The 24,935-nt window shown below is 42.5% G+C and overlaps 1 protein-coding gene across 2 annotated transcripts in view; it reads right to left on the bottom strand.

Moving 5' to 3' along the window:
- GRK5 (G protein-coupled receptor kinase 5) overlaps positions 1 to 24,935 on the bottom strand; it is a 208,272-nt gene that overhangs the window by 140,582 nt on the left and 42,755 nt on the right. For both annotated transcript variants that reach the window (XM_077349914.1, XM_077349913.1), the window contains exon 2: positions 8,974 to 9,069. Coding sequence is in view for 1 of the 2 variants with exons in the window: in XM_077349913.1 (XP_077206028.1) it covers positions 8,974 to 9,069 (96 nt within the window). In the remaining variant the exon portion in view is untranslated. The remainder of the gene's footprint in view (positions 1 to 8,973; positions 9,070 to 24,935) is intronic.

The following is a 24,935-nucleotide window of genomic DNA, read 5'->3' as shown; positions in this document are numbered from 1 at the left end:
ACTGGAAAGAGTTGGTTCTGGAAAACAAAAGAGTCAGAGAATACTCAAAGGAAATGTTCTAGAGCAGTGGTCCCCAACCTGCGGGCCGCGGCCCGGCGCCGGGCCGCAAAGGCCATGGCGCCGGGCCGCGGCTCCCTCTCCCCGCCCCCCCCACCCCCGCAGTAAAAAACTTCCCAGGCCGCAAGCTTGCGGCCCGGGAAGCTACTTACTGCGGGAGGGCGGGGAGAAGGAATCAGGGCCGGGCTGCGCCCGTGCAGGCCGCGTCGGCGCGGCCCGATCCACGGGCGCGGCCCGCGGGTGTGGCCCGATCCGCGGGCGCGGCCGGGTGCGGCCGGCGGGCGCGGCCGGGCGTGGCTCGCGGGTGCGGCCGGCGGGCGCGGCCGGGCGCGGCCCGATCCGCGGGCGCGGCCGCGGGCGCGGCCCGAAGCGTGGGCGTGGCCCGCGCGGGCGCGGTCCCTGCGGGCGCGGCCCAATGCCCTGCCGGTCCCCAGCCTAAAAAAGGTTGGGGACCACTGTTCTAGAGTTTTTGGGAAAACACTGAACAAAAGCCTCTCAACATAAAGATTTAAGTAACTGAATAGCTTAAAAAGCTCTCATTAGCCTGAAAAATAAGAACAAATGTCTTTGTATGTATCGATTTTATTTCAGAGTTATCTATACTGAGTTACTTCAGAAATTTCAGTCCCTGATGTCACCTGACCTTTCCCCTCTAACTAAAACAAATAGTTAATTCTGAATTTTTAAATGGCTCAAGTACCATTTAAGCCAGGGGTAGTCAAACTGCGGCCCTCCAGATGTCCATGGACTACAATTCCCAGGAGCCCTTGCCAGCATTCGCTGGCGAATGCTGGCAAGGGCTCCTGGGAATTGTAGTCCATGGACATCTGGAGGGCCGCAGTTTGACTACCCCTGATTTAAGCTGTTCAAGCTGAAGGGCGATTCTGATCCTACCCTCAGGTTCCTGATCTGAGCCAGCATTAAAATATCTTCCTGACACAGGGTGGGACCACTAAAAATTTTCAGCTGCTCAGTCAGAAAGGGAAGGAAAAACTGAGGGAAAATTTGCCTCTGAGGAAGGAAAGTGGATGGGGCTGTACACACTTTGTCCTACCTAACTCTAGTAAAAAGTACCGATGCCCGTATACTGGCAGCCCAAATTGTTCCATGTTGTTTTCTGTTTTAAGTGTAGTGTTAAGTAACATACTATTTAAATGACTTTGGACTTTTAGAACACAGAAATATAATTTACAGGATGGTTTGTCCCTTGAGAAGGCAGCTGGCAAATTAAATTGACAACCAAGTCCCAGATTATACAAAACAGAAAACCCCAGCACTATGACTGGCAGGATAGTGTTGATGATTTTGGCAGGACTCAGGATCTGGATTATGCTCAGTTCTGTAGGTGTGGTCCTTCTAAGGCTGTTACAATGGCGTGGCAGAAAAGCCAGGAGTAAGGCAAACTGATGGATAAAAAATGCAGCAACTCCACAGTGGTCACTGCAACACTCATCACCAGTGCTGAGTTTATAAAATCAGAAAGGAATAAAAGCCACTGTAAGATTTTTTTTTAGCTTGTAATTTTAGGGCCGGGAAATGTTTTGTTTGACCTAATACTCTGCTTTCCTAACAGGAAGAACTCCACCAAGGATAGTTTTTGGAACTTCTTAAATTTGAAAGCAGATGTGACTGGGTGGGCTTAACCCTTTCTTTCGGCCTCCTTTAGGAATTCCAGCTTTCTGGTAGACAAACAAAGAGAAACCAAAAAGAATATCTCAGTCTCATATGTAATGTCTTCCCTGGTCAAAAGTAGCCCTGGGAGCCCATTGCCTATTATCAAAACAGCCCTAGAATAGAAGGAGGGTAAAAACATACTTAGGCACCACAACTGCACTTTAGATCAGGCACTCTGCAGTTGCTTTTGTTAACTTAATTTCATATCTGTATCATCACACTTGTTTTGGCCCTTAGAATTGATCCAATAATATGCCAAGCCAAACTACTAGTACTCTACTTGACCCCGGAACACCTAGCCACAGTGATCCATGTGATGGTCACCTCTAGACTGGACTTCTGCAACTCACTCTGTACAGGTTTGCCCTCAACCTTGATCTGGAAATTACAGCTGGTCCAGAATGCAGTGGCCAGGGTCCTTACAGGAACACCATGGAGATCCCATATTCGGCCCATTCTCCAACAACTGCCCTGGCTACCAGTCGAATTCCAGGTCAGACTTAAGGTCATACGTGGTCAGGGCCCAGTGTACCTGAAGGACCGCCTCTCTGCCTACACCCCTCAAAGAGTTGTAAACTCTGCCACCTCCAACTACCTGGTGATCCCAAGGAAGCTCACTTGACCTCAACCAGGGCCAGAGCTTTCTCTGTCCTGGCCTCCACATGGTGGAATGAGCTCTTGGGGAGATCCTAGCTGGAGCTAGATCAATTCTGCAGGGCCTGCAAAAGGCAGCTCTTCCACCAGGCATCTGGTTGAGCTCAACTGAAACTAATATAATCTATTACAGTGGTCCGCGGCCCCCGGTCCGGGGACCGGTACTGGTCCATGGATCGGTCAGTACCGATCTGCGGCTCCTCCTCGTCTTCAGCGGTCACCATGGCTGGGGCTCTCCTTTGGCGTGGCACTGCGCAGCTGCTGTTGGCAGCGCCTCCCAGCAGGCGGCGGGAAGTCAGGGGCACTGGAAGGAAAGCAAGCGGAGCAGGGGCTCAGGTGGCGATGTCTCTTGGCAAAAGACTACCTCTCCCCCGGGCCTCAGTAAAATTGTCAAACGTTGACTGGTCCCCGATGATAAAAAGGTTGGGGCCACTGATCTACTGGACCCCCTGGACCCCTCCCATGAAGCATATTCCCTGAACTGACCAACTACAGGACTGTTAAAATATTGATGTTGTTAAGCACTGTTCGCTCTGTTATCTTTGTTACTACTGTTTTAATTTGTAATGGTTACCAAATTATATTGTATACTGTATTATTCCATGTAAACTGCAGTATATAAATATAATAAATAAATAAATAAATAATAAGTGGCCATTCTCTCTCATTACCTGTAAAAGGAACACACTTGAACTCAGAGTTTATTTTATTTCAGCTTATCTATCCCTTCTTCCTTTGTATTATATTTATTAATTTATAAGCCATTTAGGCAACAGTCATCTATTATATTATTTACATAGCTCTTAATATGATAGGGTCCCCTCAGCCTAGTTCAACTTGAACTAAGATTAGATTCTATTGCAAGGCCAGCTACATCACAGGTCTTAACAATTCTCAGATGACAACTACAAAATTCCAAAAGTGTTTAAGTGCCCAAGTTATAATGATATAGACATTTTAAGAACTTCCTAGCATTGGGCTTGGTTGTGCACATTGTGTACATAGGGGAGATATGCTTCATGCATTTGCTTCTGAGTTAGTTATTGTCCTCAAAGTGCTTGATTGTATGGGCCAAAACAAATGTGATTATGCAGATGTGAAATCACTCCTTGTGCAAAACACCACAGAACGTACCATGTAAGAGAGACAGCTAGACCAGTACCATCTATTGCACCATGATAACAATGTCACACTTATAAAACGCACAAGGCAGTTAATAAAAAACTCCAGCAGCAGAAGAAACTATACTGCAGCAGAAATCATGGAAGAAAGACTGGGGCAATGTTACCTGGAGTTTTACACTGCAATCACACCAAACTGGAAGAAAATGGAGCACACAGTCCGGATGGAAACTGTCCCCTACTCATTGTTGCATATGGATTTCCCACTTCTGGTCAACTGTTTCCAACACCACCACATCCCCTTCATTTCTCCCTATTGTGAGTTGTCTGCGGGAGACTAACGATGCAGTGAAGTCCCTTGGGGGTTGCTTGACTTTATTACAAGTTCCTCTGATGGTACAATAGCTCCTGAGGAGGCTGTGGGGGAGCATGCCTTAACGCTGTCCTCAGAACTGCCTGAGTTCTCGGAGGAGGTGCTCTCAACTCTCTCCATCTTGCCTTCCTCCATCTGACCGCTATCTCCTCCGGTTCCTTCTCTCTCTCTTTCCCTTTATACCCACCATGCTCTCCATCCACCCTCCCTTTTATCATCGGCCTTACCTTCTTGTTCCCTTTCTCCTACCTGATTACCTGAGGTGTCAATAGCCCCAAACCCACACCCCAGGGCCCAGTCTGCAGGATGACATCTGCTAGCATTCTCAGGCATGCAGCCAGGAGTTGTGTACTGGCCACCATGACTGGCTGCCCTCTCTGTCTCATGCTCTCCCTGTTCCCTCCAAAGGCAGCAGGATGGCTGGTAGAAGCTCCGTCACCGTCTTTGGGTCCACTCCAGCTTCACCTCACCATGTCACCCCTGCAGGTCTGCGTGCTGATGGGGCGTGGGCCAGCAGGCTCCCTCTTTTGCCTCTGATGCCATAGGAGTCTCTGAGGCTGTGGGTATCTTCTTGAGCCTGGGTATGCTGGCTCCTGCTTCGTGTGGGTCCTGGGGCGTCCAGGTGAGTCCAACCTCCCAGGCTGGAGACTTGGGAGGCCAGTCAGTACAGGGAGGGAGTGTGGACACTCCCCCAACATAACATCTGTTCAACTGTTTTCAAAGACAATTTGCTTAACAATTAGCCAATGCTACTCAGCACAAACACAGAGCCATAATAATACATCAACTTCCCAATTCCAAAGCTCTGCATAAGTAATAATTAAAGTTAATGACTTGTATTACCAAATAAGATCATGACAGGCCCTGAAACTCTCCATAGTCATTTTGCTGTGTTTTCAAGTAATAAATAGAAAGCCATTTTTAAAAGGCCATTTTCCCAGCCTGTGACTATATTACATTTTGATGCAAGCTTGGTGTGTGTTGCAGCATTGAAACAACCATATGCATGGGAAATCACTGTTCGAAATTTACTACTCCTGACCAGAAATAAAATGAAGTGAGCTATTTGGTGAAATCAGCTTCTGACGTAGGGCACGAAAACATGCCAAATATGTTTTAACATAACTTTGTATAGTATAGGAGATGGGGATCTTGTTACAAGGAAATGGCAATAGCTTTCTTGGTTTTTCTCTTTCACTACTGCCAAGATGACTCGTAATGGATTAAAATGTTATGAAATAAATTCTGCACATAGAATGTGGGCTGAGATCATTTAAATTCATTTCCCTTGTGACCCCTTAATGTCCTGGAAGCTGTCAATGATAGGCAGTCTGTACTTGCGGTGTAAGTTTTCAGTCTCCCAAGACACATAAAGGGGCTTGTTTTTCACGCAGCTTCTATGATAGTATGTGAAAAAAATTAAATTTTTCTCTTGATTCCATGTGTTGCAATGAAGAGGAGGTATCCAAAAGACTGTAATGGCAGAGCAAAACACTCCATTTTTCCCCCTGAAACTTGGGCAGGATTCAAAAGAAAATATGCTTTAATAATATTCAAAGAAACAGATCCACAAACAGCTAAACAGCAGTCATACTGAGGTAACAGTATTTCAAGCTATGGAAGACAGTATTCAATAACAGATTTTGAAAGATTTTAACAAGATACAAAGGACATTTGTAAGAAGCATGAGAATTTTTCATTTTTTTCTGTTATCATTTTTTTATATTCTTTATATTCCAGCCTTTCTCAACTTTTTTTTACCATTGAGACACCTGTGAAATATTCTCCAGGCTTTGAGAAACCCAAGAAGTGGCATGATCATGCAAAATATGGTTGGGAAACAGCTGTGTACATGCCCACCTGGGGCCCTTTTCCCCTTCCCACCACCTTCAGGCCCATTATTGGCCATTTGAGGAGGGGGAAAGAGCAGTCAACATGACCCAATACATTTCAATCAAATTTGAAAAATATATTAAAAATTAATTAATTCCAACACATTTGGGAATCCTTCCAGGGCCATCAAGAAACCCCAGGCTTTCATGAAACCCTGGTGGAGAAAGTCTGTTATAGTCACAGAATCATAAAGTTGGATGGAACCTCCAGGGTCATCTAGTCCAACTACATGCACAATGCAGGAACTTACAACTATCTGCCAACCCACAGTGACCCCAGTTTCATACCCAAGTATTTCCCTTCTCTAAATCTCCAGAATCCAGCCTGGCCTGAAGGAAATTCACCTACTATCCTATAGTGGTATACCCAATTCCCTGGGTATGCAAGGAAAAGCCACAAGGAAGGGCCCACCCACTCACAATCTACCTAATTTCATAAAATCATCATTTCTGTCAGATGACTATCTAGCCTCTGCTTAAACATTTCCAAAGAAGGAAAACTCACTACCTCCCAAGGAAGCCTGTTCTACTCTTAACTGTGAGGAACTTCTTCCGGACATTTAGCCAAAAATTCTTTTCGATTAATTTCAACCCACTAGTTCTGGTCAAACCTTCTGAGGCAACAGACAACATCTCTGCTCCATCTTCTATATCAGTGGTCCCCAACCTTTTTATCACTGGGGACCGGTCAACACTTGACAATTTCACTGAGGCCCGGTAGTCTTTTGCCGAGGGATGTCGCCGCTGCCGCATGAAACCCTGTTCCACTTGCTTTTCCACTGGCACCCCTGACTTCCCGTCACCTGCTGGGAGGCGCTGCCAGCAGCAGCACAGTGCCACACCAAACAGGAGCCCCAGCCATGGCAGCTGCTGGAGAGCACCAAAGGTGAGCCGGCGGCAGAGTGGCAGGGCAACCCCCAAGGCAGCAGCCAGGGAGGAGGATGAGGAGGAGGCGTGGCCCGGTACCAACTGATCCACGGTCCGGTACTGGTCCCTGAACCGGGGGTTGGGGACCCACTGTTCTATATGACAGCCCTTCAAGTACTTGAAGATGGTTATCATATCACCTGTTGGTTGTTTTCTCTCCAGGCTTTCCCAGTGGCCCCTAGAACAATTTGCAGGCCTCAGTTGGTCTGTGACTCCACAGTACAATTCTATGCTGTCTTTTTGTCTACTGTAGCATGTAATCTAGCCATTTGGCAGAGCTATCCTTGAAGGCTGAGATCAGCTAGTCCAGAATATAGTAGTTGCCTCAATTGCTGATAAAATCAAAGTCCAGTAGCACCTTTAAGACCAACAAAGATTTATTCAGGACGTGAGCTTTCGAGTGCAAGCACTCACGTCCTGAATAAATCTTTGTTAGTCTTAAAGGTGCTACTGGACTCTGATTTTATTGTGCTACTTCAGACCAACACGGCTACCCTTTTGAATCTATCTCAATTGCTGATGTTATGAATGACAAATATATAAAATCCATTTTGTTGGAAATTTCACTGGTTAATTGCAAACTGCTTTACAGCAGAGTCTAATATACTTGTAGGCACTCCTCTCTACCCTTTAAGATCCAATCCTCAGAGCTTTTGTACTGCAGAGTGGTCCTTCTTGATAATGGTCACCAGATACTATCTCCTTGATGGACTCTGACAAATCTTAGCCCTTCTAAACAGATTTTAAATAACTGTCTGCTGAAAATCTTCTGATATTTAATGTGTTTTATTTGATAGTGTCTCTCAGCTTCCTTTTGACTGCTTTTGTTTACATGCTTAAACCCATTTATACATCATACTCTCTTAAGGAGGTATATGATTATGAAATTTCAGATAGTACCTAATACCAGCTGACACATCTAGTTTCAGTTGGAACACAGTTGCCCGAAAACAGTGGTTCTCAACCTTGGGGTTGGGACCCCTTTGGGGGTCAAATGACCCTTTCACAGGGGTCATGGCAGGACAGGCAGCTTGGCCAGGGGGTGCCATCCACACAAGAGCCTTGCAAGGTAGATCGAGATAGAGCATTTGTCTGTCTGGAGCAGCAGAAAAGAGCGAGATCGGCATGGTGGGACAAGAGGCAGAACTGAATTGATAAACCCCGGGGGGAAAAACAATTTATATACAAACATGAACAATGGATCTTCACGCCATTGCTCAGTTTTGGTTTAATTTCTGAAAAAGAACACTTGCATAATTTTATGGTTGGGGGTCATCACAACACGAGGAACTGTATTAAAGCATCAGGACATTAGGAAGGTTGAGAACCACTGCCCTAAAAGGTCAAACAGGCAGTGCATAGAGGCCAATGCCCTGTTCTGGTGCATTCTCAGCAAATCAGGAGCCAATGGAAGTTCTTAGATCTGGCAAGATATGATGCTGATAACTTCTACTTACCAACATGTGTATTCTGAAACAGCTGAAACTTCCAGACAGCCTTCAAAGGCAGCCCCCTCCAACTTAGATATAAATTAACCCATGGATAACAGCAGCTAAAACACGCAGAGTGAGGAAGAACTGCCACTGCCACACCAGACAAAGCTGGTAAAGATTAGATGCTGTATGGGAGCTCAGCACCTCTCTCTGAAAACCAAGATCTAATAACAAAATGAGAACATGATCCTTCAAGGAGAAAGCATGCAATGCCTGATTGGCTCTAAAACAGACAAACACCACAGTCTGTAGTTTCAATTTTATTGGCTCTCATCTAGCCCACTGCTGATCCCAAATTAGACAGAAATAAACAAGTCATTTTTAAAGCCAAGAAACTTTATAAAGCAATTTGCTATGTGGCATGAAATGCTTTGTAAAATCTACTGCTTATGTAAAAAAAGAAACCTTGCCTAATCCTATGCAGTTCTGAATAATGACTACCCAGAATGCAATTTGATGTGCTTATGTCCCATTCAGTATGAAAAAGCATACCTTCAGCTCTCACTGTTAGAGGTGTGCCAGTTCATTGTTCCAATAACTGGAAATTTGTGGTAATAGGCAGCGGTGCCCTATGCCACCTTCAAACGTCTTAAATATGAACTGTTCAGCAACTAAGAGGCATATAGGAAGATGCAAGGAATATAGAAAGGCAGGCTTAATTGTCATTCTCAAAAAGCCATGTTAAAAGCAACCTTCCTGTATCCTCCTGCATGAAAAAATGACTGAAATATTTAAAATAAAAACAGTAAAAGAAAAAACAACAACAGTAAAAGACCTCTTACCTATTGTCCTCCGAAGATCTTCACACAGGCTAATATGAGGGAATTTCAGGATTTCTTTCCACTTTTTGCTTTTACCTTTACGCTTTCCTCCACCCCCTGAAAAAGGAAAAAGATATTTGGATTAAAATTCTTTATTGCATTCCTGTTTCATGTTTCTCTCTCAAAGCTAGAATTTACCTAATACAGCTTAGCGTGATAAGTGGGATAGTGCCACCAGGCTTCTGGTTGAGGCCAGGCCTGGAAGATCAGGTCCCTCCCTATATAGGCCCCAGTATAAGCCCTGTAGAGGCACTGGCCTCGGTCAGCCGGGCATGGGCGCTTCTCACGGGGACAATGGTGGACCAGGGGGCCAGGGACCACCAGCAGATTCATACCTGCAGAGTGGAGAGCCCTATGGGAGGCATAACGAAACAAGCGGTCCTCCAGATAATCAGAGCCCAGTGAGGGGGAATTATTTAGCAGACTTTTCCAAGTGGCAGGGCCAATACTGAAGCCAAATTTAAATGAGACAAAACCAAAAGTATTTTAAAACAAACAAATATGCAAATGAAGCATAATATTATCATAGCAATTTTGGGTATTCTAGAGCAACAAAAATGTTTTAAATTCTTGAAAAAGCTGAGAACACACTATAGGAGGAGCAACATCAATTTCCAATTGTAGCAGGTGCTCCATTGCCTATAACATGAATCATCACTATCAATGCGTGATCAGAGTTGGTGTACTAGAACTGGAGAGAGGTGGAATTCTTCCATTAGGTTCACCTTCAAGAGAGACTCTTCCAGCTGTGAGAGGGATAGCCACATTATTCTAAAGTCTAACAAGATTTTATTCCACATAAACTTTCATGGCGTGGAGCATAAAGAAACCCTACAGGGTCAAGAGGTCATGAAATGCAAGCGGTATAGAGTGGCATGTAATTATGTCAAATTCAAACGTCATAACGAAAAATACAGAGCTTTGTCACTAATTTTTGTAATGGATGGGAAATGCCAAATTAAGATTTTTTAAAAATCTCACTGTAATGGTGATTATTCTAAGTCTTGATTCAAACTATGGGAAAGGTCAATAGGGTCAAACTAGGCAAGAGAGCATCCTCAAGGCTTCCACGGGTATGATCATGCCATTTAAAAAAGTAATTTAAAATGTTGCAAGCATGGCAGTCTGAAGTGCTCTTGATCTCCCCTCCACCACACTTTTATCAAGTCACCAAACGAACTCCCTCCTCCCTGTGGCTGTTTTGACACTTGAAAATGTGTGTGGGAGGAGAACAACAGCGCATCGATGCAAACTGTATCAAGATCGCATCACTGCAGTATTTTTACATGTCTTCAAAATTGCAATGGCCTCCTCATGGCAATCACAAGAATGCCTAGTTTGGCAGTTAATAGACTCCATTCCAGCTGCTGTACAACTGCTGTCCCTTTTACTGAAAGCTAGACACCTCAGAGTATTGATACTGCTGGGCTAGCTTCCAACCACATTTCCTATTAAATAAAGTAATTTGCACGTCCTAATCTCTGCATTTCTAAGATAGACCTAGATAGATCAAGATTTTTTCCTGTTCTCCCAAGCCTTACATAGCTGCACTATGCAAGTTTTCTGAATGAAGCCTCCTCAGTCTTAATGTAAAATCACCTTAGAGGATTTGCAGAACTGTACATTAGTTACTACAAAATCATTGGCTAAAGCATCCTTATAAAATGTGGCAATCACTCCCTTCCTTCACAGCAGCAATGAGAATATGAAATTAGGAGCATGAATCCAATGCATGAGGTAAAAACTGATGTAATTTTGTGGAGGAGGAAAGAAAAAATATGTACAAACATACCAAAATTGTGTATTTTTTTACCACGCCTTTCTGTCAGGATCTGGAAAGAGTCCCCTAGATACAAACATGATTGGTGCATTATTTAGCCAATGGCTTCATCCGTCTCTTATTTCTCGTCTATCAAAAAGAAAAAAACCACACCAACCCACAGCGGCACAGCCTGATGACTCACTTGCTCGTATCCAAGCACAATATAGCAGCCCTCTTTTTGCCTGTGACGTTTCTATGCTAAAGATTCCAATCAATGGCTTTAATCTGCCTGACCTTTCCAGCTCACAGCCTGTATCTTGGAGCTGTGCTCGTTTGCTCACTCCAAGTACAATTTGGCAAGATCACAGGCGTACGTTGTGCATGTGGGCTGAAACCGTGTACCTGTGACTGTGAGGACCTGAGGGACATACTGCTCTGAGAAAGCTAGGCAAGGCAAATTGTCTGACTGGGCTAAAAAGGAGGCAATAATTTCAGAGGTTGTGAAAATGAAGGCTACTCCACTACTGCCTTGACTCTTGCTTTCATGACATCTTTTCAGTAGGGAGGCTCTTAGATCTCAGCTACTATTTTTTTTAAAAAAATTGACAGGTACCATACGCTCCATGCTCTAGATTTACCACTTGGACTGTGTATAATTTTGACATCTCGTTTTGTGGGCTGAACCAGGCAGTGATTACCTTGTCACACTGTGGTCTCTGCACTCTTTATTAAATGCTCAGCATTTGGGCAGAGAGCCTTTTAACTAATGAAGGATCTTTGATATTCCTACTGTGCTACACCAGTGACAGGGCAAAGAAACAGGTGTTTGCTGCTCAACAAATAAGGCTGATACAGGAGGACTGGGGAGTGGTGGCAAGGCTGTATACAAGGGGGTGGGGGTTTAAATAAAAGAAATAATTAAAAACCCTACTAAATGAATCAGTGAAAACCAATTAATAATTGTAAGAGACAGAAAAATAATAGGGAAAGAATTTTAAAATTCAAGGAAAAGTGAGAAAGAATTAAGAAGTTTCATGAAGGTTCTGGAATGTATTGTACCCTCCTCCCTTTTAAAAATCCTATACATGGACCTGGGTGTAGAGTCAACTAAGAGGCCTGACAATTTGATGCTTAATTGTGGCATAAGTCGTCATCCTCCCAGGAACACGATAGACTGTCAGAGTAAGTGCTGAACTGTTCTGCAAAGTCTTGAGGATAAAAAGCCACAAAATATCCTGCAATTGAATCGAGGAAAAGAAAATTACTAGTAACATGACAAGTCTTGCATTGGAAAGAGATTTGGAGGCCTGGCTATATCTCTCAAGCTTCTAGCATGAACAACCCAGAGGGCTGAAGGAGGGATGCAGAAATTTCCCTGTTTTATGGAAGGATTAGAAGATTAGATAGTCCCTGGAATGGACAGAAGCAGTTCAGATGACACTCAGGGATCCATCAGCATCACCTATGAAGTGCTATAGACACCAGTGGTGGAACTGGTCCTTCCTCTTCATTCCTGCCTGCATTAAAGAATTGGCAGATCAGCATGGGTTTGGCAAACTGACTTTACAAGAGATTCTTGTGCAGTTATTTAATATGGATTAATAACTTTCCAATTGCCTTGGTTAAGGCACAAAGGCAAATGTGGGAGGTGTTAATGGTAAGACCATGGGTATGTTATATGCCTGAAAAGAGACTTCAAAGGAGGGAATGATGGGAAGAGATTTCAGGTCAATAAACAGAGGCAAATGAATGTATGATTACAAACAGACTCCAGTAAACATTCCCTTAGCATATTATGTGCTATAACTTCACGGGAACAAAAAGACTTGTGCCATTAAATGATTCTGAGAACCTCTCTGAAATTTTAATCTGCCTTAACAGACATAAGAGGAAAGATGCTTTCTTTGCTTCTTTTCAACCTATAAATATCCTCTTAAGCACTATGCAATAAAATGACCCAAACTGGATCCCTGCAGTCATGCATGGGAAAGCATGTGTTGTGGATGAGGGGCAGATAGACCTTGACAGTTATGAAAAGGACCACTGAGGTGGTACCCCAAATACTGGCAAAGCCTGGGGAAAACTCCACCTCACCAGATTAAAGCATTTTATAACCCTGAGAAAAACATGACATTTTCTTTGATGTGTCTATCAGTTGGCAGCCTTTTGGATTCCAGAACCTGGCATCCTGATTGAGTGATGTCCTCTGCACCCAAGTGCTGCTGCTGGTGGGGCTGAGAAGGAACCGTGCAGGATGAGGAGGGCTCCAGAGCTTGTGCATGGTACTTGCTGAGTGTGGGCTGTCATGCTGCATGTTGCTGCACGATGCCTGTGCACCGTTGATGCAGCACCCTGTTGAGGGGCAGATGTTTAAGGAATGCAAGTTCACCTAATTAGTAACCCTTTCCAGCTTCTTTTATTTGCTTATATCCTAGAACTGATCTATATTTACTCTTAGAACTGTCTGTTGTAGAGATAAAGCTGTTTAGTTCAGAACTGTTCCACAGATTCCTCGTTCAGTCCAAGACTGTCTGTCAGACACTACTATAAGTCCTAAATCCTGGCAATAGGGAAAATTAAGAGGCTGAAGCCGATGGCAGGATACCCAAAGAGAATTCCAACTTATCAGCTAACAGGAGTTGGAGGGAACAAAAAGGCACCTTTCTGCTCCAGCCTTCTACCAGACTTCGTACCACTGACAGAATCTCACTGACTGGGGAGAAAGCATATGAACCTCTAACAGCATCTTCCTGAGGGATGCTTGAAAAGCACAGTAGCAGCACTATGCCTCATCTACATCTGCAGCTATCTATATTATGAACAGTATCTTTTGTTCTCTGACATCATGTGGGTTGGTGATTTACACTGCATCTGTATCTTCCAAATAATCTACTTATCTTTTTTGCCAGCACATCATCACAATTTGATTTTGTGATTATGCTGCTATATCAGTCCCTCCAGGTACTACTTCTAATGGAAGTGCTTCTTTATGAAAGAAGGTACAGGTGGAGAAATAGCCATCTGGGGGAGTCTTTTAAAATTCTTCATGATATATAAAGGTACAGAAGGTATTAATATGAAATAAGCAACATGCTGAGTAACAGTTCACTTCTCTGTGGGGAGGGATATGATTTACTTTGAGAACTTTGTAGGGACAGAACAATCAAGTACTTATAATCCGAGGGAGAACCACATTCAAAACATTCCTCTTCATTATATAATAACTTTTAGAAAACCGAAAAGAATGACCATTCTTACCAAATGCATGCTCTTTCATTTGATTTGCAAATGGAGTGCATTCAAATAATGTTCTTTGAATCCCTTGTGGAAATTATTTTAGACTTTCCAGTGCAAGGAAGCTGATCTTTCCATGTTTTATAAATGCAACAAATGGCTTTGGATGTTACTTTGAAACAAACAAACAGGCTGCTCAAGTTCAACAACTACTTCCTGTCTTCCACATCCTAAATCAAAAGGACAGAACTGCAGCCATGGAGCATTTCCAGAAGACAAACAGTTGCACAGGGAAGGTTAGGCACCTTTTCCTCCTACCAGACAATTCTTCTGGACAAATGCAAGTCCATGACAATAACCATGCATCCTCAGCAAATGCACCTCAGTGCAACAGAACACTCAAAGCTTGACAAGCGCTTTTAGAAAGTTCTAGGGTAACTGTCAGAAACACCCCCCAAGAGGACTGATTTAAACATGACACCAGCAATGCAGAAGGGTTGCTGAACATGTTATACTATATGCTTTCACTTACCTGCTGATGTTTTCTCACTGTCTTAGCCTGCCTTCATCTTGGTCATAATTTAGTTATGTGGCGGACCTTTTGTTTAAATCAGACCTCCTTCTGTGATTTTGTACTTGCACCAAGTCTTATTGTAACTGGGCTGCTAACTGTGCAAAGCAGCTACACATGCTTAATTAGCACACCACAGGTCTGTTTACCCACATTTACCCCTTGGCTTATTCCTGAGCAATGGCATCATACAATGATTTCTTCCTTTTCTCAGTAGCTATGATACTGTCATGAGTAGGATCTATGATTTGCCCATTTGTTTGCTTTACCAAAAAGGAGACAATCTCATGCCTCTCCAGGAATTAGGGCTGATTCTGCACTTACTTTGTTTATTCAGTTGTGGCTCCTGATGAATTCAGATCAATTTAAACTCGGTTCTTCCTCTATCCCCCCCCCCCCGTTGAAGCAAAAAGTGTTTAGTATGTGATTAGGGAAGTTCAGAAGGGGGGGGAGACAAGCACAGCAGGACCCTCTTTCTTTCTTTTCTTGAAGGGGGGGGGGGAGGATTGGAGACAGCAAAGGAGGGTGAATAAATCCAAGAGGAAAATCTCTACTTAGAGAAGTTAGGGCTTCTGGAGCTTCTGCTGAGAGAAATTAGGGCTTCCCCTTTAAGGGAAGCCTTTGAACTGATGCCCTGGCCAATCAGGGCTTTTCTACAGTGTTGGAGGCTTGAGGCAGCAAGTTAGTTTCGGAAAAGCAGAGAGCTGCACCTTTACTCATGCCAATTTTTCAAATATCGAGGGTTATATCCACTCCAGGATATCGTGGGGGAAAGGTAGGGTCACTCTGGATCAATCATACTTGTTGCAGATCAAAAATTGAAATAACCCAAAATCAAAATGGAAATCACATTCTGTGTAGACGGCAGGGACTGAATCGACCTGGGATTGGAATAAAAGTTCCTTGCAGATTCAGCCTAGGTCTATCATATTCTCTCTTGGACTCCGAACCCAAAAAGTTGTTTTTTTGTGGTCCACTTGTACCCTACATCAGAATCCATAGCACTACCAATCTCAAAATGATGTAAGTGACACTGCGTGCTCCTTATGGACATATCTAAACTTAACAAAATTGGAGTCTCTTCTGTCAGCTCCTCACAACACAGAGATGGCTCTTTGTTTGCTCTTGCCTCTGGTCCTCAGGTTAAGACAGAACTAACTCAAATCTTATTAACATTTCTCATTATAGAGTGTGTGCCTTTGGTAGTGGATAAAGGCTAAGTCTCTTTGTAAATAAAGGCAGCTCGGAGGATTGACAATGAACAGATGTTCTGGGGGAATCCTCTCCTGCACCCACCAGTCAATGATGGGAAGTCAGAGGTCATGGATTTAATTACCCAATGAATTAATGCTGATGAATGGCTGTTTCCCCTAGTAATGTTGTTCGGGTCTGCCATAATGCTGTGTGCTTACAAAAGGATGCTTTCCTGTTGGAAAATAAACACACTGAAGAAGGCTTGAGTGAAATGAGAAGAACAATACCTTGGTTCTTCAAAGTTAAGAGGCACTCTGACATTCTTAATGGAAACTGGAATCCATGCTGGTGAGTTTGCTTTCCAGTGGTCTTAGTAAATTCGCTATATTGATGTTTCAAAAATCAATACACCACTAATCCCCACTTTCTGACTTCATTCAAATGGATTCCCACTCACCAAGTTAATCATACTAAAAAGCAGGGTAGCTGTTATCTTAGCTGAAGAGGGGAAATGATGGGATGGAAGGATGATGATTATATCTGCTGCCCATGTGACTGGGAATACTTTGGATGAGGCCATGATGAATAAACCACATGGTATCATCTGCAAACTTTTCAAATCTCTTGTTACTTGCTCCCAACAGAAAAGACAGAGAACTTGATTTTCTGTATTTCATTCCCTCCCCACCTTTAATTTTCTGAGCAACCTGGGATTAATAAATTAATCCACTCATAAATTAAGAAACACAAAAAGGGAAAGCAACCTGTGGCCATTTACAGTCCTTTCACATTTCTCATCCAGCACTCATACCAGCATCAGTTCCAGGACAGCAGTGCAATATAACATTGCCATGCTATGGGGAAGTCATCATTTTGTTTCAAGAAGACAACCACACTCCTGTTGGCCAGACTGAAGGGAGACTTGAAACAGAACTTCCAAGTACCTTCTAAGCACACATTTTCTAAAGCTTGAAGCGATCCCAAGTTACTGGAGAAGCCTTTTGCTACAGTTCCACTCTGTCATGTTATAACTTCTTTATTTGACATGCCTGCCTTCATTTTACTCTTTTGCTGAAGGCAGTTCTGTTATGAGTACGTCCTCTGAGAGCACCAGGCTGCGTGTGGAAAAATACGAGCCTGTCATATTGGAAAGTTCCCAGTTATAGTTCCTTGATATGACAAGATACTATATATTCAATATAATTCTGTTATGTTGTCACCACAGAAACATTGCCCCAGGAACAAACATGTTTTAGGGGGGGGGGGGAATGAACAAACCATTAAAAACAACACAGTCTAGGATGAGATTTCTTAAATCACAACACCGTAAATACTGGAGCACCATAAAAACAGTAATATAAATTGAAAGATCAAAATCAATCCACTGGAGAAGTTTTGAAGCCCCAGTGTCAAATAAAAGAAAAATAAAAGTTTTTGGCCTGCTGCTGAAATAATAAATGTTCAGTGCCAGATGGAGTCGCAGAGCTTTCCAAAGGAGAGGTGTAGCAACATAAAACATCCTATCCCCCCAAACCAGCCACCTCACCTCCAAAGGCAGGACCTGTGATAAGTGTATTAATGTGAGGTCAGGCTTACGTCAGAGCAAGAAGTAATGGAAAGCCTTAGAGTATGGCTCTGATACATCTAAAAATAGACACACCACACCAATCCATTGCTAAGATAAAACATACTGGAGGTTAGGATTCCTTGTTCCTCCTTAACTATTCCCAATTGTTGTTCCGAGAAAGTGAAATGCCACAAGAAAGACCAACCATGTACAAAAGGATATTTGTGTGCAATAAGAACTAAATTAACCAGCATATAACACATGATGCTTCGTGATTTGCCCAACCATTCTGTTTTCTAACGGCCAGTGAGAGAACACCCAAAGGTTTGGGGTTTCATGGTTACTGTAGAGAGTGAGTTTGTGCCACATGAAGCTACTGAGTTTTGAAATTTTATTTTATTTCTGTTATTCACTCTTAACTTAGGAAATGATGGCCTTGTATGCCAATAAAGGTTTAATGATATTGAGATATGCCCAACAATTACTTGAATACTCTCCCTTGTTACTCAAAGTAATTGCATAAACTCCCTTTTCAACATGTGCTCTCCTGAAGAAATGATGGTACTAGTAAAATGGAAGATCCAGTAAGCCATTGCAAATTCCAAGGACCCTGCAGAAAAGGGACATACAAAACTATCACTCTTCTATAAAATTGCTCAGAATCACAAAGGCTCAGTACACCTACAACACTGGCTGATCACCAAGCGATGGTTTGTTGAGGAGTATCCTATATGTGTTTCTCACATCCATTTAACTTTTGAAGATCACTAGGGTTACTGTTAGGTCTGCATCAAGACCCTTCTCAGGAGCTGTTAGGATTAAATCACAGTTTAAAACCATGGTATTTGCAAACTGTGGTTTTCTGCTAATCATGGTTTCTGAGGAAACTGACAACATCATTGTATGTATCTTAAGATAGTCTTTAAAGATGATACACAGCCTTAACCAACAGAAATGATACAACGATGAGGTTTTCCACATGGGGACAACACCACTGACATTGCAGCTGGCCATACAGTACACTCGTAAGGAGACGTAAGGAGTACACTCGTACACTCGTAAGGAGACACAGCAGAGTTTCCCTACAAAGATTTTACTGCTGCTAATGGGTTTAGTCTGTATTTTATCATTGGCATTTTTAGCTGCCCCAGAAGACTGAAAGAGAGTGGATATGAGAAGGTGCGTGCCCAAATGCTTGAGAAAAAATATTTTAAATAAAATAAGGTGAGATAGAATGTGGTCTGTCAATGTTACTGTACTGACAGAACCCTAATGAAGCTAGTGCTTGGTCTGGCAATCTTATTATCATCAGTGATTTACTGAACTACTGGTCATGCAACTATGGGGGTCAAGAGCCTGACATGAAAGGAGGGGATGTCAAGAACACAGAGAGTCTGGAAAGTTATTGCATCTACTGGAAAGGGAGAGTAAAAATGGCTTACTACCAGGAAGGGCCAAACCCTGCAGCTTTTGCAATACTAAAAACAAACAGCCCTTTCAAAAGAAGAATCTGCTTGAATATTAGCAGTTAAAGAAGGAAACACCAGCCTCCCAATGATCCAGGGTAGGAAAACTGAATCCTTGTATTTAACGTTGTAACAGGTCCTTATACTATCATTGAAAGAATGGTATATATTTCTCATTTCTTTCAGGTTAACCTTATTCCAAATATTGTATAAATGATTATCATTACCAAACTATCACATCTACTTTTCTGTGTCCTTAGTTGGTTAAATCATCAAAGAGCTCAAAATTGTGTATTCCCACACAGCTATTGATAGCAAATCTTTCATTTTCTAAGTATATATGACCAAATTTTTTGCTGTCAATAATATACACTGCTGAATATTGTCAAATGCCCAGCTTTCTGTCTGTCTTTCATATGACCAAACAGAGTCAAGAGAGGGTTTAGTTCTTATTTCACCGGCACGTTTCCACTATTTCTGCATCAAATAATGATACATCCCAATCTCCTTCTCAGAGAGGTGACACATTTTTGAATGGCTTTTTCAATTGTTTTGGGGCATAATACCATCTATATTAAGACTTTAATAATTCCCTCAGACGCCACATCCATTATGTCTTTTGGTTTATTATTAGAATCAGTAATCCAAGCTGGCATTGTCTCATTCCCATTTAAATTCAAATTTCATATCTGTATTCTAGTTATGTACTTAGGCCTTTTTGCAATTTTGTTTCATTACTCTAATGTCAAATCTGTTTGTTTTATATATGTATATATACGTGGATTTAAGACTTTTAAACATGTTTTTATTTTTAAAAAATATATCATGTTTACCAAGGGTTACATTTAAAAAAATCCCTGGCCAATGACTACATTAGATAACTTGAATCCAGACTAGTTTTTACTCACAAAGAGCATGGCACTTTCGTTGTTTCATTGCTTGAAGACTGCCAGTGAGGGGGAGTTCACCACCTCCTTAGGCAGCCTATTCCACTGCTGAACTACTGTGACTGTGAAACATTTTTTCCTGATATCTAGCCTATATCATTGTACTTGAAGTTTAAACCCATTACTGCGTGTCCTCTCCTCTGCAGCCAACAGAAACAGCATCCTGCCCTCCTCCAAGACCATTTATGCACTGGAGGTTTCATGCCAGGCTGCAGGCTGGAGTTTTAGTCGTGGCAGGTTGCTCTACCTCTTCCTGCAACCTCACGGGGGAGCATTTGGCCTGGTGCACCTCATCCAGCCCCGATTTGTGCTCCTGCACGGGAGCTGGGGCAGTAAAGTTCCCAGTGCATAATTGGTCCAAGTGACAACCTTTCAAATACTTAAAGAGGGCTATCATGTCCCCTTCTCAACCTCCTTTTCTCCAGGCTGAACATTCCCAAGTCCCTCAATCTATCTTCATAGGGCTTGGTCCCTTGGCCCCAGATCATCTTCGTCGCTCTCCTCTGTACCCTTTCAATTTTATCTACGTCCTTCTTGAAGTGAGGCCTCCAGAACTGCACACAGTACTCCAGGTTTCAGCTTCATTGTTAAAGATCAATGTAATGTTCTTATATATACTATTTGTGGAATTTCTTTGACTTACTTGTTACCTAAAATAAACCTGTCTCCTGAATTTATGATGAGGGAATTAACAGTTCTAGCAGAGATTGCTTTGTAAGAGTGGCACCAAGAAAGAATGCCTTATTTTTTTACGGGGGGAGTATCTAGGGAGAAATCTCGAGCACAAGCAGACTAGAAATTGATCAAGAAGAATTTTTATTGGAAAATAAATTTAAAAATTCCTAACACACATTCATGCTATTTAAACTATACAAGTAAACAGAAGAAAGTAAAGAGTTGAGACGGTGCAAAAGAGAATCAAATATTTGGGTCAGCAAAAGCAAAGTGCAGAAGTCCAATGAGGAGGTCCGTGCGGCAAAGCAGCAAAGAACAAGGCAGAAGACTATGCCGGGTGAGTGTTGGATTCAGACAACAACATACGCTGGATTTAGCTAAGCACAGTGTTTTTATAGTAAAAAATATATCCTGAGACCAGTTTTGTGTGATTAGCCTCTAAGACAATGGGCTGGGATTAGTCCTTAACAAAGAAACCTTGATGGGCTTATTGGGAAACCTCTGATGTGAGGTATGATAAGGGAATTCCTCAGATTTGCTATATTTGCATTCTGATCATTGGGTGTTGTGGAGCAACCTAGGCAATGGGAACCTGATGACCTAGCAATTAAGGGTTTGGAAAACAGCTGTAAGAATGACTTCACTGGAAAAAAGACATCAAGGGGAGACAATACTTGCAGGTGTGGAGGGTTGTTGAAGCAATTTAGCCAACTGCAAGATACCAAGGATTCCTATGTCCATGTTGTTTCAAGGAGAAGGTACAGTTAATGGCTTTGTGTAGATTAATTTCCTGTCCTTTGTTCAGATTAATTTCATCACTCCTGTGATAGTCAGAAATTCTCTTGGATGAGACTGGAATCTCACATAGAGACAACATTGCCCAATTTCTGATATGCAAAGATTTCTGGGCAAGCTCTGTGGCCTAGGTATCCTTGCCTAGGTACCAGAAATATTTTATTTTTCTAGATTGCCGTCAAATACAGCTCCTTAAGATTTATTTATTTAAATATTAAGTGGAGATGGAGATTTGCAGCTGCATTTCTCCTTGCACAGCGAAGAAGGTCCTGGGGACCTAATATAATGTATAATCAAGACCATATTTACTCAGCAGTAAGTTTCAGGGAGTCATCAGTTGCAAAATTATTTATCTAACCTGCAACACTATACAGTCAACACAATTGTTCTACTCTCAATTAACAGGGAAGATGAAGATCTGGACACTTAAATTTTCCCAAAAGGCTAAACAACACTGGCCCCAGGCCATTTAACAGTGGGAAAATGGCTTAGAGGGGAGGCTAAAAAATCCATTCTCCTTGCACAGTGGTTCCTATCCTCAATCAGGGCCTCGTGGGAATGGATTGTCAATGAACAGTGGAGATCCTGACTTGGAACTCCCAATGTATTGGCTAAGCTAAGCCTTCAGACAGCCTGTTCTCATGAACACATGACAGCCACTTCTTATGAAAACTCAACCTTCCTTCCAGCTTAGCCAGATTTCATGAATGACCATAAGAACATGAAAAGAATTCATGGAGACAGAGCTTTTAGTACACCAAATTTATACCATATCTGTGGAATGTACACCGAAGTCAATTGGTGCTACAGAATCAGATAATCAGCAACACAACATGCCAATATAGATGTCTTTAAAATATGACTATATTCCCCCTTGTGACATGTAAAATAATTATGTCAAGCATTTTTAGGCCTTCTGCTTAATATAGTTATGACGCCATCTTTCAATGTCTTCTTAGGAGAGCTGTCTCATAGTATTTAAATTGTATCCCTTTACCAATCTAGAGTAATTCACCTGTATTTATGATATCCTATAATTACTAACATAGTCAAATGCTCATGAAGTTAAAGGTTTAATAATACATTATATAGATTTGCAGAACTATAGTACGTTATCAAGCATCTCAGTCCTAAATATAGACACTGTTGTGTACTGCCTCTTTAACAGATTATCCCAATAGGCCTCGGAGCAAGTGGACAGTAGGATGGACTCAGTGCTTCTCTTTTTCATAGGGATGCCAGGTCACCCCTGGCTACCAGCAAGGGTTGAGGGAGTAGGAGAACTGGAGATTTGAAGATAGAATCTGGGGAGGACAGAGACCTCACTGGAGTCCAATGTCATAGAGGCTACCTTCCAAACCAGTCATTTTCTCATGAACACCTGGAGGACCACAGGTTGACTATCCCTGCTTTAAATATTAAATAAATTTTGCTTGGTGGAGTGGTAAGAGAGGGGCAGGATCCAAGCTCCTTCCATATCTAGGACATATAGATATAGAAGTATCCACATCCATAAACTGTGACTATATTATAATCTAGTTAACTCCTATCAAAGCTAAAATGCGACACAGCAAACTATTTTGAAAGCACAAATGCTCTCGCTTTGATGCACTGATGTTCCAGAGCATTTCGCATGAGTGCCTTCCACATCTGCTTGCATGCTTTTATAAATAGCTGAATGGAAAAAACTCATTGTGAATGAGCAACTGGAGAGGCAAAGGCAGCCTTGTGATTGAGTGCACAATGCAAGTGCATTAGGTCTACTGCCAAGAGAAGCTTTGGAGGCCTCCCTAACAAGAACAGCCTGTCCTGGGAATAGCGCTGTTTCCCTTCACTTTCTTCTAATCTCTGACCCAAGAAGCCACTCCTCCAAAAGACTGTGAAGCAATGATAAATGAAATACAGAAATAGTTGGACAGAACTGGTAATAGGAGGGAGGGATGGTGACAGCAAAGGCTGGAGGCAGGGAATTTGGCTTACTCAGAGGGTTTAAAAAAATGTGAGGGGTGACCATAAATGTGATTAAGTGGAAGCTGAAAATGATCAAAGCTACTATTTTAAGAAAAGTTTCATTTTTTAAAAAGTCTCTCCAAGATGAACTGGAGACCATGATTCCCGAATCTAACCCCTCAAAATTTACACTCCTTAATCAAACTGGAGCTTATTTTAGCTACTAGAAGAATCTGAGAATATGATCACTTACAGATGAGTGGTTTGTTCCTGATGAGTTACTACTGGGAAGCACCTTCCCCTTCCCACTGCATAGTGGTGCTTCCAGGCATCCTTGGTTCTCCTCCTTTTTCCTGAAATCTTTCCCAAACCTGCTTTGCCTGCAGACTGACACAAAGCTGAGGTGGCACCCATGTGGAAGGTCTAGATGGATTTTCCCAGGTCCCACTGGTACAATTTCCCCATTCCAAGCACTTCATGCAGACATTTCCCCCCCTCCCCTGCCCCACAAAAACTTCCAGGGGAATTTGAATCAAATTGACAACTGACTTGCTGTTTCAAGATTAATGATCTGTCCTTTCCCTTGTATCACCACAATAAAAGGGCTAGAAAATTACTTTTAAAAAACGAAAGCTGTGAAGTAGGAAAACCTGACTGACAATTGTTATGCAACTGCTGATTTAAAATGAAAAAGCCACCAGTGGCAGGGTGGTGGTCCCTGCAAGGAACTGGGCAGGAAACCTGCTATGTAGAAGCTCCACTGCTTGTATACTATGTTGGCATCCCCAGAAGCAATGGAAATCACACAAGTCTGTCGCCAAGTGGAAAACACCTTTCCCTTACTTGAAATCTCTTCCAGTCCCTCTGTTTGGATGTATCCAGCCAGAGCTTTTTTGTGCACAGGTTTTTCTAGACACACACACATCTAAACATTATTGTCAAGAGACTTCTCTTCATGCATCAAAATGTAACAAAGTTAAAGCCTGATTCTGACTGAAGAAGAAGAGTTGGTTTGTATATACTGCTTTTCTCTACCAGAAGGAGTCTCAAAGCAGCTTACAATCATCTTCCTTTTCCTTTCCCCATAACAGCCACCCTGTGAGGTAGGTGAGAGCCCTGATATTACTGCCCTGTCAGAACAGCTTTATCAGTGCTGTGGTGAGCCCAAGGTCACTCAGCTGGCTGCATGTGGAGGAGGAGCAGAGAATCAAGCCCAGCTCACCAGATTAGAAATCCGCACTCCTTACCACTACACCAAGCTGGCTGAGAGCTGAAAGTGTGTGTTATCCTATCCATCACCACAAAATGATTGCATTTCATTTGAGATAGAGAGAAATCATCCCATGTAATAGGAAGAAACAGCTCTGACAGTTTTCTCAGCCTTAATTCCACATCTGCAGAAAAGGACTGATCAATTATTTACCAGAAACAAGCTGATTTGGCCACACTGGTCCAGGTTTCTGTAACCTTACCACTTGATTGTTATAATGCCCTTTGTACCCGAGTGCTCTTGAAGACAACCCAGAAATTGCATTGGGAATATATCCTGCCCATCTTAACATAGCTACATTGGCTGCCAATTTGTTTCAGAGTCAAATTCAAGTTGCTGGTCATGACTGTTAAAATCCTGCATAGTTAAGGATCCACCTATCTAAACACACTCTCTCCACAGATGCCCACACATCAATTGTGGTATTCTTCTTGGTATCTAGAGCCTGCTATAGCCTGTTAGTGACTAGCATAATGCAGATTGGGCTCCCAT

Source organism: Paroedura picta, chromosome 8, assembly GCF_049243985.1.
Source record: "Paroedura picta isolate Pp20150507F chromosome 8, Ppicta_v3.0, whole genome shotgun sequence".
Classification (NCBI taxonomy): domain Eukaryota; kingdom Metazoa; phylum Chordata; class Lepidosauria; order Squamata; family Gekkonidae; genus Paroedura; species Paroedura picta.
This window is presented reverse-complemented; position numbering and strand designations above follow the sequence as displayed.